The sequence below is a fragment of the Marmota monax genome, unplaced genomic scaffold (genome assembly GCF_021218885.2).
Source record: "Marmota monax isolate L192 unplaced genomic scaffold, Marmota_monax_Labrador192_F-V1.1 WCK01_AAM20220418_F8-fsc00062, whole genome shotgun sequence".
Lineage (NCBI taxonomy): Eukaryota > Metazoa > Chordata > Mammalia > Rodentia > Sciuridae > Marmota > Marmota monax.
In genome coordinates, this window is record NW_026695221.1 from 1,511,380 (window position 1) to 1,529,347 (window position 17,968).

The window sequence follows — 17,968 nt, forward strand, 5'->3', positions numbered from 1 at the left end:
CTTATTCTATAAGAAAAACAAAATTTGTTATCAGATATACTACTAGCTAGACCATCTACATGGATGTTTTATGTGGCAGTGGAATCCTAGAACAGCAGATATTGCTACCCTTTCAGTGAGGGATTGATCTAAACAGTTTTGTTTATTTATAGTTACAATTCTGCTTTCCTTTTTGTTTTTGTTTTCCAGCCGCTACCTAAATAAGGCTTTTTATATCTGGTCCAAAAAAGATAAATTCTCATCCACTTTTATAAACAATATGATATCTCACACTGGCACAGAACATTCTGCACCAGCCTGGATGCTGCTTTCCAAAATTGCTTGCTCATCAACCAAGCTGGACTACACCAAAATAATACAGTCCTGGGAGAAAATCAGCAGGTTCGAATGTTTACAATGTAGACAGTGGTGGAAATTGACTGTTCTTACAAACTCATGCGTTAGGAAAGTGGGCTCTTTCATAATAATAACTTTTTGAATATAGAAATATTTTCTTTAAACCTTGGCATAAAACAAACAAAATGAAACTCACTTTTAAGCAGTTTACCTTTTCCCTAAGTTCAGTAAGTGCCTACAGGTAACTACAGCATGACCCTTTAAGCCATGTATCTACCTTACTTCCTCTAGTATTAATGATAGAAAAGAAAATATATTTAGTTGACAGCACAATGGTTAATTTGGTTCTATCTTGGTATTTCCCCTATCCTTCCTCTAGTCAGCAGAATCCCAATTCAAATACCTTAGGACATATCCTGTGTGTCATTGGGCATATTGCTAAGCATCTTCCTACGAGCACCCGGGACAAGGTGATTGGTGAGTGTCTATTAGACAGTCTTTCTTGTTGGTGCTATTAACTTCAGTTTATTTTATTTTATTTATTTTTTTAGTGTGTGTGTGTGTGTGTGTGTGTGTAAATTTTGTTTTTTTAAGCAGTTTAACTTGTAGGATTTGGTTCTCCTTCTTAGATGTTGTCAAGTGTAAGCTGAATGGATTTCAGTGGTCCCTAGAGCTGATCAGTTCAGCTGTTGACACTTTGCAAAGACTTTGTAAAGCATCTGCAAAGACACCAGTGGAGGAACAGGTATGACGTTATACATTGCTCTGATATGTTTTCAACTTATTTGTATTTGGACCTGTTACTGTTTATTTTGAAGTTCGAAGAGTGTCTCTATAAATATGGGACACTAAGGATGTGTAGTCCCCAGTAGCTTTTGGTACAACAAGGCAGTGCTTATGTGACTAGCAGCTGACTTTCCCCAAGAACATAGACTAATCAAGACATGATTCTCTCCTTGGCTCCAGATACAAGTATCTTTTAGTAATACATGCTGTTGCTTAACATTTATTTCCTGATGAGAATTCTGCAAGATTATCTTGTTATAAGTTATAGCATAGACTCTTATTTCAAGAACAAGTTATAGCATAGACTCTTATTTCAAGAACATTTAATGTATAGTTTTCTACCTCATCAGATAGTTTCCTCCACACCAAAAATTTTTGATCTTTTGGTAAGTTATAATCTTGGAAAATGAGTGTCCTATTACTATAGGGTTACATTACTCAAATATTTTTTGCTTTATCTTGTCCCTGAGGTTCCCTACAGCCTATACCTAATGGTGCATAGTCATAAATTCCAAATCAGTGATTTATGTAAGGCAGAGAGTTACTTTGACCCCTTAAAGGCATCCATATTAATATCTCTAATAAGAGACTGGGGATGTGGCTCAAATGGTAGCATACTCACCTAGCATGTGTGAGGCACTGGGTTGAATTCTCAGCACCACATAAAAATATTGTGTCCACCTAAAACTAAAATATAAATATTTTAAAAAATCTCTAATAAATCATAAGTGTGCCTTTTTTCTTTTTATGTGGTGCTGGGGTTAGAACCCAGCACCTTCAGTATGCTAGGCAACTGCTCTTACCAATGAACTATGCCTCTAGCGCTGCTGTGTCTTCTGCTTTTATCATGAGGTATACTCCTAAACAGTGCTATTTGTAATAAAAACATTTAGAGATGAGGACTATTAATAATGATTATGAAAGTTATAAGTTAATTTAAATAATTTCTGAAGTGTATCTAAGTTTTTCAGAAAACTGCTTTCTTCATCTGAGCTACCTTCCTGTGCTTTCTTTTCTTGTATAAGGTCTTATGAGAAAGTCCATAATTAATGCTACATTTCCTACTTATAATAACAAATCTAATACACCAATGTACTGTGACATTTTTGCTTGTGACCTTAAAAGTGATTGGAATGCACTTACCTTTAAAAAAAAAAAATCTTGAGCTGTTTCTTATGTAAATGGTATCTGGTGTTTTTCTAGTGTCTGGCTTTCAATAATTATATTGTTAAAAGGGATACTTGAATTATTATTTTTCTAACCTGTTATCTGAAAACCAAAGAAATTGTATGAAAAGCTTTTAAATAAGAAACATTGGAAAGAACACATTTGAATAGCATTAAAAAATGTAGTTGGTGTTTTGGTGTTTCTAGAAAGAATAAAGAGAGAATGATGGGGGGGTGGGGAATTATGGCAGATATGACTGTGATCCTGCAGTTTTCAGTGGCACACAGCTTACTGATGGTAGAGCTATGACTATAACTCAGGTCTTTGATACTTTCCCAGTGTTTCTTTTACCAATGCTAACTGAAAAATGAACTATCTGCACAGTGGAATATTGTGAACTATAAAAAGTCTTGAGGTCTTTGTCTCTTCATCAAGATAAAGCTCTCTTTGGTCAACAATGTGATCCAGATTGTCCAGTCTTATTAAAATCTTAGATGCAGTTCTTTTAAAGGTAGTAAAGATAATAGTTTTGAAACATTTGAGGCCAAGTCAGATTAAAAAGCATTTTATGCATAACAATGATTTTCCTACAACTTTGCAAACATTGAGTACCATATTGTGTTAGTTCTTCTATGTACTAGATGATGGTTAAGACAGAGTCTTTTCTTAAGTACCTATAGTGCAGTTGGAGAGACATATCCCAGACACATAATTTCAGTATAAAACAGTTACTTCCAAAATAAAAGTATGCATCAAGTGACATGAAGTACTGGGGTGGAGGCACTTAGTTCAGCCTTAGCTATTCTCTAGGAACAGTCTCCTAGAGAAAATGAATTGTAGAATTCTTTCATGCTCTTGGCACCAAGTATGTACTAGCAGTGACCTCTGGAAGTATATGATATGCACTAGCAGTGACCTCTGGAGGTTATTATAAACAGAAAAGAACACAGAAAACTTGTTCCTAATTAATAAGTTTCAGAAGAATAGCAACTGTCCTTTTTGTGTATATCTTTAAAGTGTGCACTATAGAAGTGTTCACTTAACAGTACTTAATTTGCCACCTGCATATGCTAGAAGAATTGTAATTGCTGTTAAAGATATAATACAATTGAAGCCACTAGATATTCCCAGACTGTTCTTTGAAAATTTCACTTAGCCAATTCTCATGGCCAGATTGCTTAAATTGTGTCATGGTGTTTTTGGATAAATCAGGGTAAAGATTGCACATGAACAATGGTTGGAGTTTTTCATGCATTTGAAGATCCTAGAGGCTACTCTGAGAACCTGGGGTTGGTGGGTTGTCTGGGAGATGAATGGGATCCTTTAGAGCTGATCTGTGACTTGCCACAGGAACTACTGAAGCAGGTGTGTGGGAATGTGCTGTCTACCTGTGAGTACCACCTCTCCAACATCGTTCTGAAGGAGGATGGGGCAGGGAACATGGATGAAGACCTGTTGGTAAGCAGCTGCTTTTCCTAACCATTCTTTCCTCTTCTTTTTTTATCAGCAGGGATTTTTTGAGGATGATTTTACATGTGTACTTCAGATACAATTAAAAAAAGAAAAGGGCTGTTGTAGCCTAGAGCTTCACTCTTTTTCAAGAAGAAATTTTTATGAATAATCCATCTATTTTTATCTCATATACTTAATATTTGGGGGGAAACTTGATGGAACACTTCATCCAGTTAAGAGTTTATGAGAAACCTGATTCCAATAGGAAAATCACAATGTGTGTTATAATTTTGGTAGAGTTCAACTTAGAAATAATAAGGTAAGAAAACAATAGCATATGCCCTTAGTCTTTTGTTTATTTTCTTAACTTCTGAGCTATTTGAACATTGGAGTATAGAAATGGGGAAATAGGGTCTAGTTGTTGAAAGAATGAACAAGGCTCGTCGTCGGAGAAAATGCCCGTTTTTTGAGGAACAGCTCTGCATATTTATAGAGCCGGGGGCGGTTTGACAGTTATGACAGTTTAACAGTTTGACAGTTGGCATGGGATGCTTTCTGATTGGTGGGTAAGGATCATGTGAGCCAGCAGGGCTAGTCTGGTGGGTAAGCATCATGTGAGCCAGCAGGGATCACCATTGGACAACTCTTCTCAGGGGATGGGGACATTAGTCTTTGGAGCCGGGGCGACTCCCAACATTCCCCCCTCTTTGTTATTAAATGAGAGTGGGCATCCACTCATTTTGCGTGCTTCCTACTGAGATGGGACGGCATGGGAGAATAGGAGGGAAGTGGGGAGCCCCCACAGGAGGGCAGAGAGGACTGATATAACTTCAGGAACCAGATCAGCGAAGGTTCCTTGCCACCACAGATCCATGATGATGTCAGTCCATTCGGCATAGGTCTCCACTGGAGGTATCATCAGTAGCCAAGAGTTGGTAATTCCTGAGGAGAAGCTGGTTAAAAGCTTGATTAGAAATTTTCTACCCACCTGAGTCTGAATGAACTTTATGATAAAGGGAAGGAAGAGGCACAGGGAGTTTTTATAGCCCAAATCTATTGGGGTCTCTGGGTCTGCAAGCTGCCTTGTTGGCACAAGGGGGGTTAAGTGTTCAGCCTTGAGCAGGGGCTTGGGCATTTGGGCTTGAAGCAAACAGGTGATAAAGAACCAGACAGAGGGTTTGAGAGGCCAGGTCATCCTGCAGCTAGCTTTGTTTGACATGCCCTGCAGGCCAGCCTGTCCTGCACCTAACACCCTCAATTCCACTCTTCATTCCTAGTCCAATCTAGCTCCCTCCCCTCTCTATTAAGGCTGCTCTTGAAACTCTCTCCTACCTGGGTGTCTCTGAAACCAGCTTGCTTCTCTCTTTACCTTTCTCAAAATATCCCAGCTTTCCAAACCAGCTTGCTTCTCTGACTTCTATCACTGTTCCCACCTTTCCCTAGTCACACCAAGAAAGTACTGGCTTTGTAATAAAGAGGCAGCTTCTCCCACGCTCTGAACGAAGGCGGCCAAGGGAGGACAGTGGCCCATTGTTACCAGATTTCCCTTTGAGAGCAGTCAGATCTCTCCAGGTTTTATGTGAAATACCTCAACCTTAAATACTGATAGATGGAAGAGGAGGGGCAGGACATAGGTTTCGGAGATGGGTAGGGGTTCTGTAGGCAATCCAGGAGGAACGAGGGGATGGCCATACATGACTTCAAAAGGTGAGAGATTAGAAGGCTTCTTTAGCAAGGCCCTAATATGCAATAAAGCCAAGGGGAGTACCTTTACCCAGTCCAGGCTTAATTCCATGGTGAGCTTGGTGAGCTTTAAGGGACCGATTGGTCCTTTCAACCTTTCCAGAAGCCTGGGAGCGGTAAGGGCAATGGAAATGCCAAGGGAGTGATAGCATGTGAGCCAGTCCCTGAGTTATCTGCAAGGTGAATTCTGGGCCATTGTCAGATTGGATAGAAGTGGGCATCCCGAAACGGGGGATTATGTAAGTAAGCAACAGATCAACTACTGTAGAGGCCCGCTTGTTAGAAGTGGGAAAGGCTTCAACCCATCCCGAAAAATTATCTACCAATACAAGAAGATATTTTATGTTTTTTACTCGGGGCATGTTGGTGAAATCAATCTGCCAGTCTGTAGCCAGGGTATGACCACGGGCCTGATGAGAAGGGAAAGGTTTAGGTTTTAATGGAGTATTGGTATTGGTTCTCTGACAGATCTGACAAGCGGAAGTGATCTGTCGTAGGTCTTATCACATGGTTAAAGGGTGAAAAAGGAGTGAAGGAAAGTAGTGAGACTCTGTGGACTAGAGAGGAATAGAAAGTGAAGAAACTGGAAGAGTTGTTGGGGATCTTTGGGTCAATCCCCGGTGGTAACGAAGAGTAGCGGAGAGGAGGTAAAGCTCTGTAGGGTGGCTGATTGAGCCACTTGATCGGCCTTGGAATTCCCCATAGTAGTAAGGGAGGAGTCAGTTTGATGGGCCTTGCAATGGATTCCCAGTTTGGAAGCAGCCTGGAATAGGCCAGAAATAGTGTGGAATTAATGACTGCCGTACCTCTGGTGGTCAATAGCCCCCTTTCTTTCTAAATGGCTGCATCGAGATCAGGATATGGAAGACGTATTATACAGGGAGAGGGTTTTTCCCTCCGCTAGCTCGCATGCCCTTGTGGCAGCTATGAGTTCAGCTTGTTGGTTGGTGGTATTGGGTGGGAGAGGTTTTGCCTCTATGATGGATGAGAGGGAAACAACAGCATACCCACCACTTTAACCTCTTTGTGTATAAAAGAGCTACCATCTGAGAACCAGACGAGGTCCGAAGAGGGCAGGGGTCCCTCAGAAATGGTAGTAGGGCAGGGTAAAATCGTACCTCCAGGCATTTGTGGACAGGATCTTGTGAGGGAGAAGATGAGAGGAGGGAGGCAGGGTTTATTGGAGAGCATGGGCTGAAAAGAGATGGAGGGATTTTTAAGGAATGAGATAAGGAGGGATAGAACCCTGGAAGGGAAAGTGACTGTAGCCCCTAGTAAGTGAGGAAATCTTTTAGATGGTGAGGAGATGAGATGTTTAGCACAGAGCCAAAGGTAAGCTTGTGTGCTTCTTTCTGGAGGTCATGGGTCACTGCTAGGGCTCTGAAGCCTGGGGACCAGCCCCTGTGGGGTTGGATGGGTAGGCCACTGGTGCAAATGTGTGGCCATATTCCTGACCCAGAACACCCAGACTTTGTCCTTGTTTCTCATGTACATAGAGGGTGAAGGGTCGGGACGAGTTCAGGGAGATGCAGTGCAGGTGCCCGGAGGAGGGCCTTTTTAAGGATTGTAAAGGGCTTCCCTGCCGCTGAGGGTAGGGGTTCATCTTGGGGGCCCTTGGCCTGATTATATCTTTGGTGTAGGTATAGACACAATAAGCTGTTTTCTGTCTACTGTAATGGCCTTTTTCCCTTGAGAGATAGAGAACCCTAGATATGTGACCTCTTTACATGCTATTTGGGCCTTTTGTGGAGAGGCCCAATATCCCTTTAAGGCCAAGAAATTAAGTAGGAGAACTGTGTCTTCTGTTGAGCACCCTTTGGATGGGCTAGAAGAATTTGTAGAGGTTTGCAAGAGGTGCAGAGAGCAGTATTGGATCGGAGCAAGAAGAAAGCCTGGACATAAGCAATCTCTACCCATTTTTTGAACGCTCACAGTAATTGTAGAGATCCCTTAGAATGGAGGGATCCAGGGACCCAAAAAGGGGCCATCTGCTTTGGTTGTCTAAAGGATAAGTGGGCCAGGCCTGGGTACTATATTTGATCTAAGAGGCATTGTAGGGGAGAGTCGACTGGCAGAGAAGACACATTACCCATGTAAGGAGGAGGGAAGAGGACGCAGAGAAGGAGGAAACTGATTTATTGGCAAAAGGGGCATCCCTGCTAGAGCCAAAAAATCAGGAGTGCCTAAGTGGCAGGTTTGAGCTGCAGAAATTGGTCTTCGCCAAATCCTGACAGTTGAAGCTCTCGTCCTGGACGGAGCCGGAGCCATGGGAGACCTTGGCCAAGGCTTTTCGGGATACCTCCTGGAGAGGCTGGATACTCCCAGGGTCGGAAAGATGGGAGAGAGGGAGAGGAAGGGAAAGAGGGGAGAGAGGGAGAGGAAGGGGAAGGTAAGCGTCTCTCTAGCAGCTGAGTCTTAAGGTGAGAGGACTAGGACTTTCAAATCTGCCCAAGGAAGGAGTTCCTGAGGGCCACTGTAGCCATAAAGGCTGTGGTGGGGTGCTCAACATATTGCAAGAGGGTGGATTCGGGGCACTGGGGGTGCAAAGAGGTGTGGACTATCTTGAAATCCCTGAGGAAAGACAGTCCAGATTAGTTGTCGAGAGTGTCTGGTGGTGGGATCTGTCTAGGTAAAGGCAAAAGATCTTGGATTTGGGGGCAAGGGGAATGGAGAAGAAAGCATCCTTTAAATCTATGACCGAGAAGTGAGTGGCAGTGTGGGGGATCTGAGATAGCAGGGTATATGGGTTGGGAACCAAAGGATGTATGGGCCTAATGGAGGTGTTGATGAGTCGTAGGTCCTGAACTAAGCGATAGGACCCGTTGGGCTTTTTCTACCGCTAGTATGGGAGTATTGTAAGGGGAATGAGCAGGATGGAGGTACCCCTTGCTAAGAAGGTCGTGAATAATAGGTTGTAGGCCCAGAAGAGCTTTTGTGGACAGGAGGTATTTAGCCTGATTGGGGAACGTGTTAGGATCTTTGAGATGAATGTTAACTGATAAGCAGGAAACAGTGGAGGGAGAGTGGGTATTCCATACAATTGGGTCGACCAGGTTCGTAGGTAAGGCGTCCTTTTTAGTATGGTGTTTCATGTCAGCCTCACAAGTGGAGCAGAATGGCCAGTCTTCTGCCAAAAGGGCCAGAAAAGATGAACAGGCAGATTCTGGGGCTTAACTGATGCCAGGAGCCCGGATATTGATTGTTGTATTGAATTTAGAGAGAATATCTCGGCCAAGCAAAGGAACTGGACATTGGGGCATAACTAGGAACATCTGAGAGAATGGGAAGTTGTCTATGGAACAGAGTAATAGGGGAGTCTTTTTTGGATAGATGGTCTTTCCTCCTACCCCAACAATACGAGAGGTGGACGGCACTGTGTGCCCCAGAATTCTGTCAGGACTGAGAGGGTAGCCCCAGTCAACCTTGTGTTCATCCACCTGAATCTGCACCCTGGGTTCCTGTCTATTGATCATTACAGCCGGGGACAAGGACTCAAGGCTCCATCAATCTTCGATTGCCATGCCCAGAAGGTTGGGTGGTTCCCTGGCCATAGGCCTCCTACGGGATCTAGGACAGTCAGAGCCCCAATGACCTTGTTGTTGACATTTAGGGCATAGGGTATGCGAGTGAAGGTGCGGGGCATGCCCTAGCCCAATGTCCCTCCTTGCCACACTTGAAGCAGGCGCCCAGGGTGTTTTTGACCTGCAGTGATGGGCGGCAACCCGAGGAAGCACCCTGCAGGGCCTGGGCAAGCATCTGAAATTTCTCAGTCTGGGGGGTGGCAGGGCCTTGTTCGAGCTTTTTTAGTTTGACCCAGATGCCGGGGTAGCTCTGCGAGAGGAAATATGTCATAAGGACATGACAGCCATCTAGGATGGATCAGGATCTAGTGTCTACGTTACTGCTGAAGGGCTTTCGTAAGCCAATCCAGAAATTCCGATGGGGTCTCTTGTAATTTTTGGAAATTGACGGCCTTATGTGCCGCTTTTTTGAGCCCAGCAATGATACATGCAGAGAATCGGTCCCTACTCTGTAGGCCAGCTTGTGTATTATAATCCCAACATATATATATCATGGTGAGTAAGGCTATAAGCCTGGAGGACCCATTGAAACTCTTGGGACCTAGTTTTTTTTTTTGGGGGGGGGGACTAAAGGTGTTGGCTGGGTCAGGGGGAGCACCTGAGAGGTTGGATGGAGCCAACGGGGGAGGTCAGTAGGGAGGGAGTTCATTTGCTGAATAGGTCGGGGAGAACAAGGAAAAGAAAAAGCCTCAACATAAGGGATCTCCTTCCACTTTTTCGAGCGCTCACAGAAGTTAAACAGATCTCTGAGAATTGCAGGATCTAGGGATCCTTCGGGGGGGGCCATTGACTTTGATTGTCTAATTGATAGTAAGGCCAATCTTGTGTGCAGAATTTAATAAGGGGGAGTCTGCAGGGAGGGAAGAAGAGGCCCCCATAGGTCAGGAGAGGGACAAGGGTGGTTGAGAGAGAGAGAGAGAGGAGTGCCTGTTCTTCCACCCCCCAGTACCTCCTCACGAACCGGGTTCCAGAGTCCACCGTGACGGTGAAGGTTGTGGTGGGGTGCGTTCTCTCCTCCAGATTGGGCGTCAGAGGTTTGCCAGACGATCACGGTCAAAGCCTCTGCGTATAGCCCATCTGAAGTTGGATACCCAATAGGGGAACTCACCTACTGAAGAGCCGGTGTTGTGTGAATAGTAGCAGCGCTCGAAAGAGTGGACAAGGACGTCAAGCCTTGAGAGAGGGGGCCCTCGAGCAGCGAGGCATTCCCCGTCCCGGGTTTTGGCACCAATGAAAGAACAAACAAGGCTTGTTGGAGAAAATGCTCATTTATTGAGGAACAGCTCTGCATATTTATAGAGCCGGGGGTGGTTTGACAGTTATGACAGCTTAACAGTTTAACGGTTGACAGTTGGTATGGGGTGCTTTCTGATTGGTGGGTAAGGATCATGTGAGCCAGCAGGGCTAGTCTGATTGGTGGGTAAGGATCATGTGAGCCAGCAGGGCTCACCATTGGACAGCTCTTCTTGGGGGATGGGGAAGTTAGTCTTTGGAGCCCAGGCGACTCCCAACCGTCCTTACAGTGTCTAAAAATATAAGGAAAGATTTTACAAATGACCTTGGAGGAGCAAGGTTGTATTTTGTGGTACTCCTACTTTAGAAACTGTTTCCATGAAAATGATTCCTGTGAGTCAGGACATGTCAAGCCAGTGGGCTGTTAACAAAATAGATTTTGTTATAATTCTATTTCCAGCATCTGACACTATCCAATAAAGGAAATGGTTTTTGATGCCCTTCGGTACAAACCATCATCTTTAACTAAAACTATTTTTCCCATCCATTTTAATTAGAAGAGCATCTATTTTCTGTGTTCAGTTTTCACTTTACTCATTTCACTCTTAAAAGTATTAGTGATTGTAGACCAAATTTAGATTTGTAAGAGAGAAAGCTATTGTACCTGAGGCACTAGTACGTTTATGTTCATTAATGAACAGTATCATTACCGGGATTTGGACACTTAGGTATGTGAGCCATGATGTGTAGTTCAGAGTTGACCCAGGATTTTAGATAGTCTTGCTTTTCTCAATTGTTTGAGCAGAGCCATTGCCCACAAGAAGAAGAATGCTTTTTATGATCAGTGAGTTAATCCCCTAAGATTTTTTCAACTATTAAATATATCACTAAAATCTATCCGTTAGTCAAAACATAGAGTGAAGTTTTGCCCTATATACATTGTTTAATTCATACTACTTTAAATGGAGCTTAATTATTTTTTAATCCACTAAGTTTAAGATAACTGTGTATTCGATATTCTCTAAAACCAACTACATTTACTATTGGTTTTCCTACCCTAGAATGAGCATTTTGAGGTTTTTGGTTTGTTTGTTTTGCTTTGCTTTGGTTCTTTGTTGTTGTTGTTCTGAGATTGGATCTTGCTATGTTGCCCAGACCAATATCAACTCCTAGGCTCAAGTGATCCTCTAACCTCACCCAACCAAGTATCTAGGACTGTAGGTGTATGTGCCCCCACACTTGTCTCTAGCATAAGCTTATATGTATTGTTTGTTTTTTCAGAGCTGGGAATGAAATCCAGGGCCTCATACGTGGCTAGGCTAATGCTCTATCATTGAGCTACATCCCTAGCCCCTAGAATAAGTTTTTACTTTTATTTGCCATATACTGTTTAGTGTTATTCTTCTATCTTTGGGGTAAAGAAAGAGAAGTGTTAATTTGACCTCTAAGATAAATGCCATTAGTAAACATAGGGTAGCAAGGGCTGAAGAAACAGGTCCCTGTGTTTTGGGGAGGAGTCTAAGCAGTAAACTTAGAGAACAATTTGGATATATATTTTAAAATGTAAAGTGGGTTTACATGCTGTTTCAGCCTGGATTCACACCTAAAGAAATATAGTAGTATACAAGAGTATAGAAGGGATTCATCATAACTCAAGTAAATAATAGTAAAGGGTTAGAAATAACATAAATTTTTACTAAATGTGGAAGAGTGAGAAAAATTATAACATTGATAATTTTTAAATGGCCTACTTGTATAGACATTAAACATATTTTTTGTATGTATTTACATTAAAGTATAGCTCATATTCAGAGTTATAATTACAAACTCCAAGTAGCATGATTGGTAAGTATATTAGGAAAGCGAACATAAAGCCATGTGATTTTGAAAAGAACAAAAACAATGATAATCTTTAGTGGGATTAGAAATAGATGAGTCCGGCTGGGGATGTGGCTCAAGTGGTAGCACGCTCGTCTGGCATGCGTGCGGCCCGGGTTCAATCCTCAGCACCACATACCAGCAAAGATGTTGTGTCTGCCAATAACTAAAAAAATAAATAAATAAATATGTTTAAAAAAAAAAAAAAGAAATAGATGAGTGTTATACCTGTTATTGCAACATAATTATTAATAGTATCCCTGTTTACTCACAAAGTTATCATTTTACATGATAAAATTATATGGTCACTCTAATTTTTGTTTCATTAAATATGACTAAATTTTTACAATGGTCATGTGTTTTTCTGAAACAAAAAATAGTAAAGTTTGTGTAGTTGGGAAAAAAGGAGAATCCCACTGACATATTGTTACTCTAACTAGTAAATTTTCTTTTTGCCTTATTTTTTACTGCAAAACCAATTCTTTTGTAGGTGAAGTACATTTTTACCTTGGGAGATATAGCCCAGCTATGTCCAGCCAGAGTGGAGAAACGAGTGTTCCTTCTGATTCAGTCCATTCTGGCTTCTTCTGCTGATGTGGATCACTGTAAGGCACTGAAATTATACTCTGTTTCATACTTTCTTAAGCCTGAGTAAACTGCTGAGGAACTGTCAATAAATGCTTTTAAACTTTCCTATAGTACCATCATCTCAAGGTACCAGTGATGCCTCAGCCATTCAGCCCCCATCTCAGGTCATGCCTTCTGTGATTAGAGCACATGCCATCATCACTTTAGGTAAGAACAACATGTGGGGAAATGTAGCTTGTGTAGTCTGCTTATGTGTATAAAAAAGTGCTCACAGTGAGAGAGCCCTTGAGTTGGTAATTATCCAAGACTATAAGATTCAAAATACTCACTCTAGTAGACTTATGTTTTTCAGTGGAATTATGTGAATTTATTACAATTATAACTTCCTATAATTATTTAAACTCCTAATGTAGCACCATGAAATCTGCTTATCAAGAACTGCATTTAGTAAACTGCATTCTGGGAATAGAAAGATTAATTTGAAGTTCAGTTTATAAAAGGAGATGGTTTATTTAATACTTTCTAAAACTGGCAGAAGAACTATACGTATATTTTTCCATCGACTCCAATTGTTGTTTATCTTGAAAACAGTTCTGTGCTATAATTTGATTTTTTTTTCCTGTAGTATAATTGTATATCTTACGGTAGATATAAGATATTTGTTTTTTGTGGTATTGGTTATTGTTAAAGTCTAAGAATTGTTAATAAGAGCAGAACATTCCTTAGGCCACAAAACTCAGCAACCTTCCTGTAATTATGAAGAAGGAATATGAGTTGACATTTTTTTCCTACTTACCTAGTTCACATTTCAAACCCATTAAGAGGTAAAATAAATCATCTGTAAGATTTTACCCATCATTATCCAGGTGAGAAGATAACTACAAAATTCAAATGTTGACTTTATTAACGTAAAGGAACATTCCTTATCATGTACCTCATGAAACCCCTGTTGGAGCTTATTTTTCGTTAAAGTACTTTAAACTTTGTAATATTTGGGATGGATTTGTCTGGCTCTTGCTTTTGTTTTTTGTAATTGTGAGCATAATGTTTTAACTTTAATGAAATAAAAACTATAGAAAATGGCTGGGAGTGTAGGTTAGTGGTAGAGTGAGGCCAGGCCCTGGGTTCATTCCCTGGTATTGGGGGGTGGAAATCATAGAATATAGTCAAGACATCTTTCTTCTATGGCAGGTAAGCTGTGTTTACAGCATGAAGACCTTGCAAAGAAGAGTATCCCAGCCCTTGTGCGAGAACTAGAGGTGTCTGAAGATGTGGCTGTTCGAAACAATGTCATCATTGTGATGTGTGATCTTTGTATCCGGTACACTGTCATGGTAGACAAGTATATTCCTAATATCTCCATCTGCCTGAAGGATTCAGATCCATTTATCCGAAAGCAGACACTCATATTACTTACCAACCTTTTGCAGGTATGTATGAGAGTTATTAAACTGTCTTTTTTTCTCTCTAGCACTGTTCTGGCTTAAAGGAATATTAAATTACATAGGAAATATGATAGCTTTGTAGTACAATTCAAAAATAATTAACCTCATCTCAGGTTTAGAATGTCACTTTTCTAATGTACAGTGCAGCCTTTTAAATACATTGTTCGTTACTTGCAAATATTCGTTTGGAGTGTTCTTTTACACACCCTGTCAAGCAGTGTAAAATTCCACTTTTGCAAATAAACAGCAGGTAGAGAAAAGCATATTTGTTAGAAAAATAGTTCCAGTTCTGTTATTCTTCTCAACCTTAAACAAGTCCATGTTTCTCATACTTATTGTTTGGTAAAACAAGGATCATAATATTTGTGCTGGCTATCACATAGTGTTGCTTAGAGTCCAATGTGATATTTCAGCATGCAAAAGAACTTAATGAATTGCAAACCTCTAAAGAGTATTTGATTTTCTTGTATACATGTGTTTGACCTTTGACAAGGAAAAAGTGATATTTGATTTTGAAAAAGAAGGCATTTCAGTAAGTTGTGTAGTTTGGTATACTTAACATGCTCATTTTTTTCATGCATTCTGTACCTCACAGAGGCAATAGTGGCTACACCCCATTAAAACCATGTACTTTGAGTCATTTTCCTAAAATAGTAGAAAGTTTGATGCTGCTCTATCCACATATTCCTCCACATTTCTTTGAATTAACAAATGTTGTATGATTTCAAGATGGTTGTGAAGTGAATACTCTGAATGCCCCTATGTCCTAGACAGACCAGTAATAGCTAGCAGATGTGATGTTATACAAAGGAAAGTCAACAGGTGGCTATGTGACTGGATGCATTTAAGGTTTACATGTTAAAATTTATCCTGAAATATGCCGGTTTCTCTTTGTACAGGAAGAATTTGTGAAATGGAAGGGCTCTCTGTTCTTTCGATTTGTCAGCACTCTGATAGATTCTCACCCAGATATTGCCAGGTAAATCATTCCTTTGCATGTCAGACAGTTGAACAGTTTACCTAATTTCTGGTATGCCTTAGATTTCTTTTCTTCCAAATTGGCTTAGAGTTGAGTTATTTAGGATTTAGTGAGCTCTTGGTAGTTATCAGAAAAAAATGGTAGATTTTTAAAATACTGAACTATATAACAGATCTTTGTTAAAACAAAAATAAAACAAGCCAAAAATAAAACAAACTAAATGTGTTCAGACTCACCACTAAATAATTTCAGCATTGACTTCCTTTTCTAACATCATTTGCTCTCCTTGAATACTAAAGAACATTACATGCCTTTGTCACATTAAAATAGGATAGAAGCCATCAACTTTTGACTTAACTGTTGATTTCTAAGCCCCTTCCCCCAAAAATGTTAGTTTTAATAAAGAATTTGGACTTTGTTTTCAGTGCAGAAACTGTAAGAATTCTAGGAATTAAGACAACTTCACAATGTAAAATAGAGTGTACAAATTACAAGATTCCTTAGAAATGGTTAAATTGTTAAAAGGAAGATAATTTTATTAATGTAAAGAAACATTCCATAGCATGTAGCTCATGAAACCCCTGTTGGAGTTTAATTAAAGATTCCTTAGTTTATTTAAAATTTATTTAAAGATTCCTTAGAAATGGATGCTTCTTGAGAATTGGAAAGGAGTGGGGAGTTAACTTTGCCAATTGTTAATTCTTATACTTGAATCATTTTAAAAATTTATTTTCAAGGGGTCGAGAAGTGATCTTGATAGAATTTGCCACCCTAGATTGTTGTATGAATAATTCTTTTTAAAGCTAGTCTATAATTGAAAAGTAGGGTGTTGAATGCCATGGCAAAAGCCAACACATTGGGGAAAAGATCTTTGTAGAATTCATTAACTAAAAATAGCTTAAAATAATGGGTTCCTCTGTTCTAAATATAGCCACCAATAATTTAGTCTGAGTTTCACAGAAGAATTTCTGCTCCCTTTTAAAGCTTTGGGTGCAATTTTCCAAGGGGGAACATTTAACATAACAAAGCAGCAGAAGGTTAACATTCTAATTAATACTGTCTAGAGCCAGAAGCAAAAAACTGGGGCTATCATTTTTTTTTTTCTTTTTCATTGTTATTATAATTGAGAAAGGAATGAAATAGCTATGCCACTCCTTCCCACCTTTTTAATGCTTCCCAACACTGATTTGAGTGGCTGTCTTTGTACAGTGCAGTGCACAGCCCAGGGGCAGGCATAATTAGAAGTGTTCTAATGCTCTTAGATGATGAGTCTGGGAGGTAAGACTGATTGCTTAACTTGTATTTCCTTGTTTTCCCCCGTTTTTGCCAGTTTCTATATGTGCATGTAAAAAAAAAAAAAAAAGGTGATATGTTTTACCTGATTTAAACATTATACAATGTATACATGCATTGCAACATTACATGGTACCCAGTAAATAGATACAATTTTTATGTTTTTAGGTAATGGTTAAAAATAAATGTGTATTAAAAGTTTTTAAGCTTACTTTCCAAGAGAACATTGATCAGTGCATAAAATATATGCACAACCAATGAATACAGGTACTGAGCATCAATCAGAAAGAAAACCAGATAAGGATACCTTATACTATGGTAAGATTATCAGCTCCTTTTTAAGAATTTAATACTGCCCTCTTAAATCTTTCCATTTTATTTCTGCATTCTGGGTTTGTTTAAATAATGGTTCAAATGTGGACCAGAATTTTCAGCTTCTAAAAGCTGATGCCTTATTTGATAACTGTTATTTAAGTTATTAGTCTTTGTTATAGCTTTACTTATGAGGTGCCTTCCAAAAGCTCATGTATAAAACAATACTGGAACATTTAGAAGTGAAATGTTTGGGTTATGATGCCTTAACCTAAATAGTGTGTTAATCTAATAAGGATTAACTAGGTGGTAACTACAGGCAGGTAAAGTATGGCTGGAGGATGTGGGTCACTGGAGGCATGCCTTTGGAGTATATATTTTGTCTCTTGTGAAAAATGCTCTCTCTGCTTCCTGATTGTCAAGTTCTGAGCTGCTTTCCTCTACCACACACTTCTCTCTGATGTTCTGCTTTACATCAGGCCACTAGAAATGGAGTTGACCATCTATGTACTGAGATCTCTGCAACCTTGATTGCCAAATAACATTTCTGAAATTGTTCTTATTAATCTTTTGGTTACACCAGCAAAAATGCTGACTAAAACAGTCTCTTCCTGATTTTTAGGTTAAAGTCCAGACTTTTCTACTTACATTAACTATATTAATTTTTCAATATGGATATACCAATGCAAACCTTATTTATTTATATGATCCAGCTGATTTCATAAAGGTTCTGGTGTGAGCAAATTAATATGACATTTTTAATTGGTCTTATAAACCCAAATTTCAACGCTGCAGAATCATGTGATATATTTTCTCCTCTGCCCAATGGATGTTGGCCTTGTGGTTCAGTAACCATTGGGTAATAGCCATTTAGCAAATAGAATGTTTATTGGGCCAATTGAAACAGAAGTGCAGAAAGGCAGGGGGCAAAGAGTTCAAGGCTAAATAAATAAATTATCTAATGTATTGTGCCATTGAAAAAGAAAAGAGAAAAAAGATAGCAGCTTAGTTTGGAAGAAAAATGAAATACTTGACTTTCTAGAGGATTTAGTGAAGTTGCACAGTAAGTCAAAAGAGGTAAGGGAATCACACAGCTAGAAAGGCAAGGTAGCATGGAGTGACACAGTCCGCGATGTGACAGCATAATGGCGATGTGGAATAAGATGTGGGGTCAC

At 40.0% G+C, this 17,968-nt stretch overlaps 1 protein-coding gene across 3 annotated transcripts in view; it reads left to right on the forward strand.

The window, feature by feature from the left end:
• Positions 1-17,968, forward strand: part of Ncapd3 (non-SMC condensin II complex subunit D3) — a 79,010-nt gene that overhangs the window by 45,071 nt on the left and 15,971 nt on the right. For 2 of the 3 annotated variants that reach the window (XM_058575301.1, XM_058575303.1), the window contains 8 exons: positions 190-381; positions 716-813; positions 966-1,081; positions 3,640-3,747; positions 12,667-12,781; positions 12,876-12,971; positions 13,956-14,194; positions 15,109-15,188. In XM_058575301.1, the coding sequence (XP_058431284.1) occupies positions 190-381; positions 716-813; positions 966-1,081; positions 3,640-3,747; positions 12,667-12,781; positions 12,876-12,971; positions 13,956-14,194; positions 15,109-15,188 (1,044 nt within the window). The remainder of the gene's footprint in view (positions 1-189; positions 382-715; positions 814-965; positions 1,082-3,639; positions 3,748-12,666; positions 12,782-12,875; positions 12,972-13,955; positions 14,195-15,108; positions 15,189-17,968) is intronic. The other variant, XM_058575302.1, reaches the window with a different exon arrangement.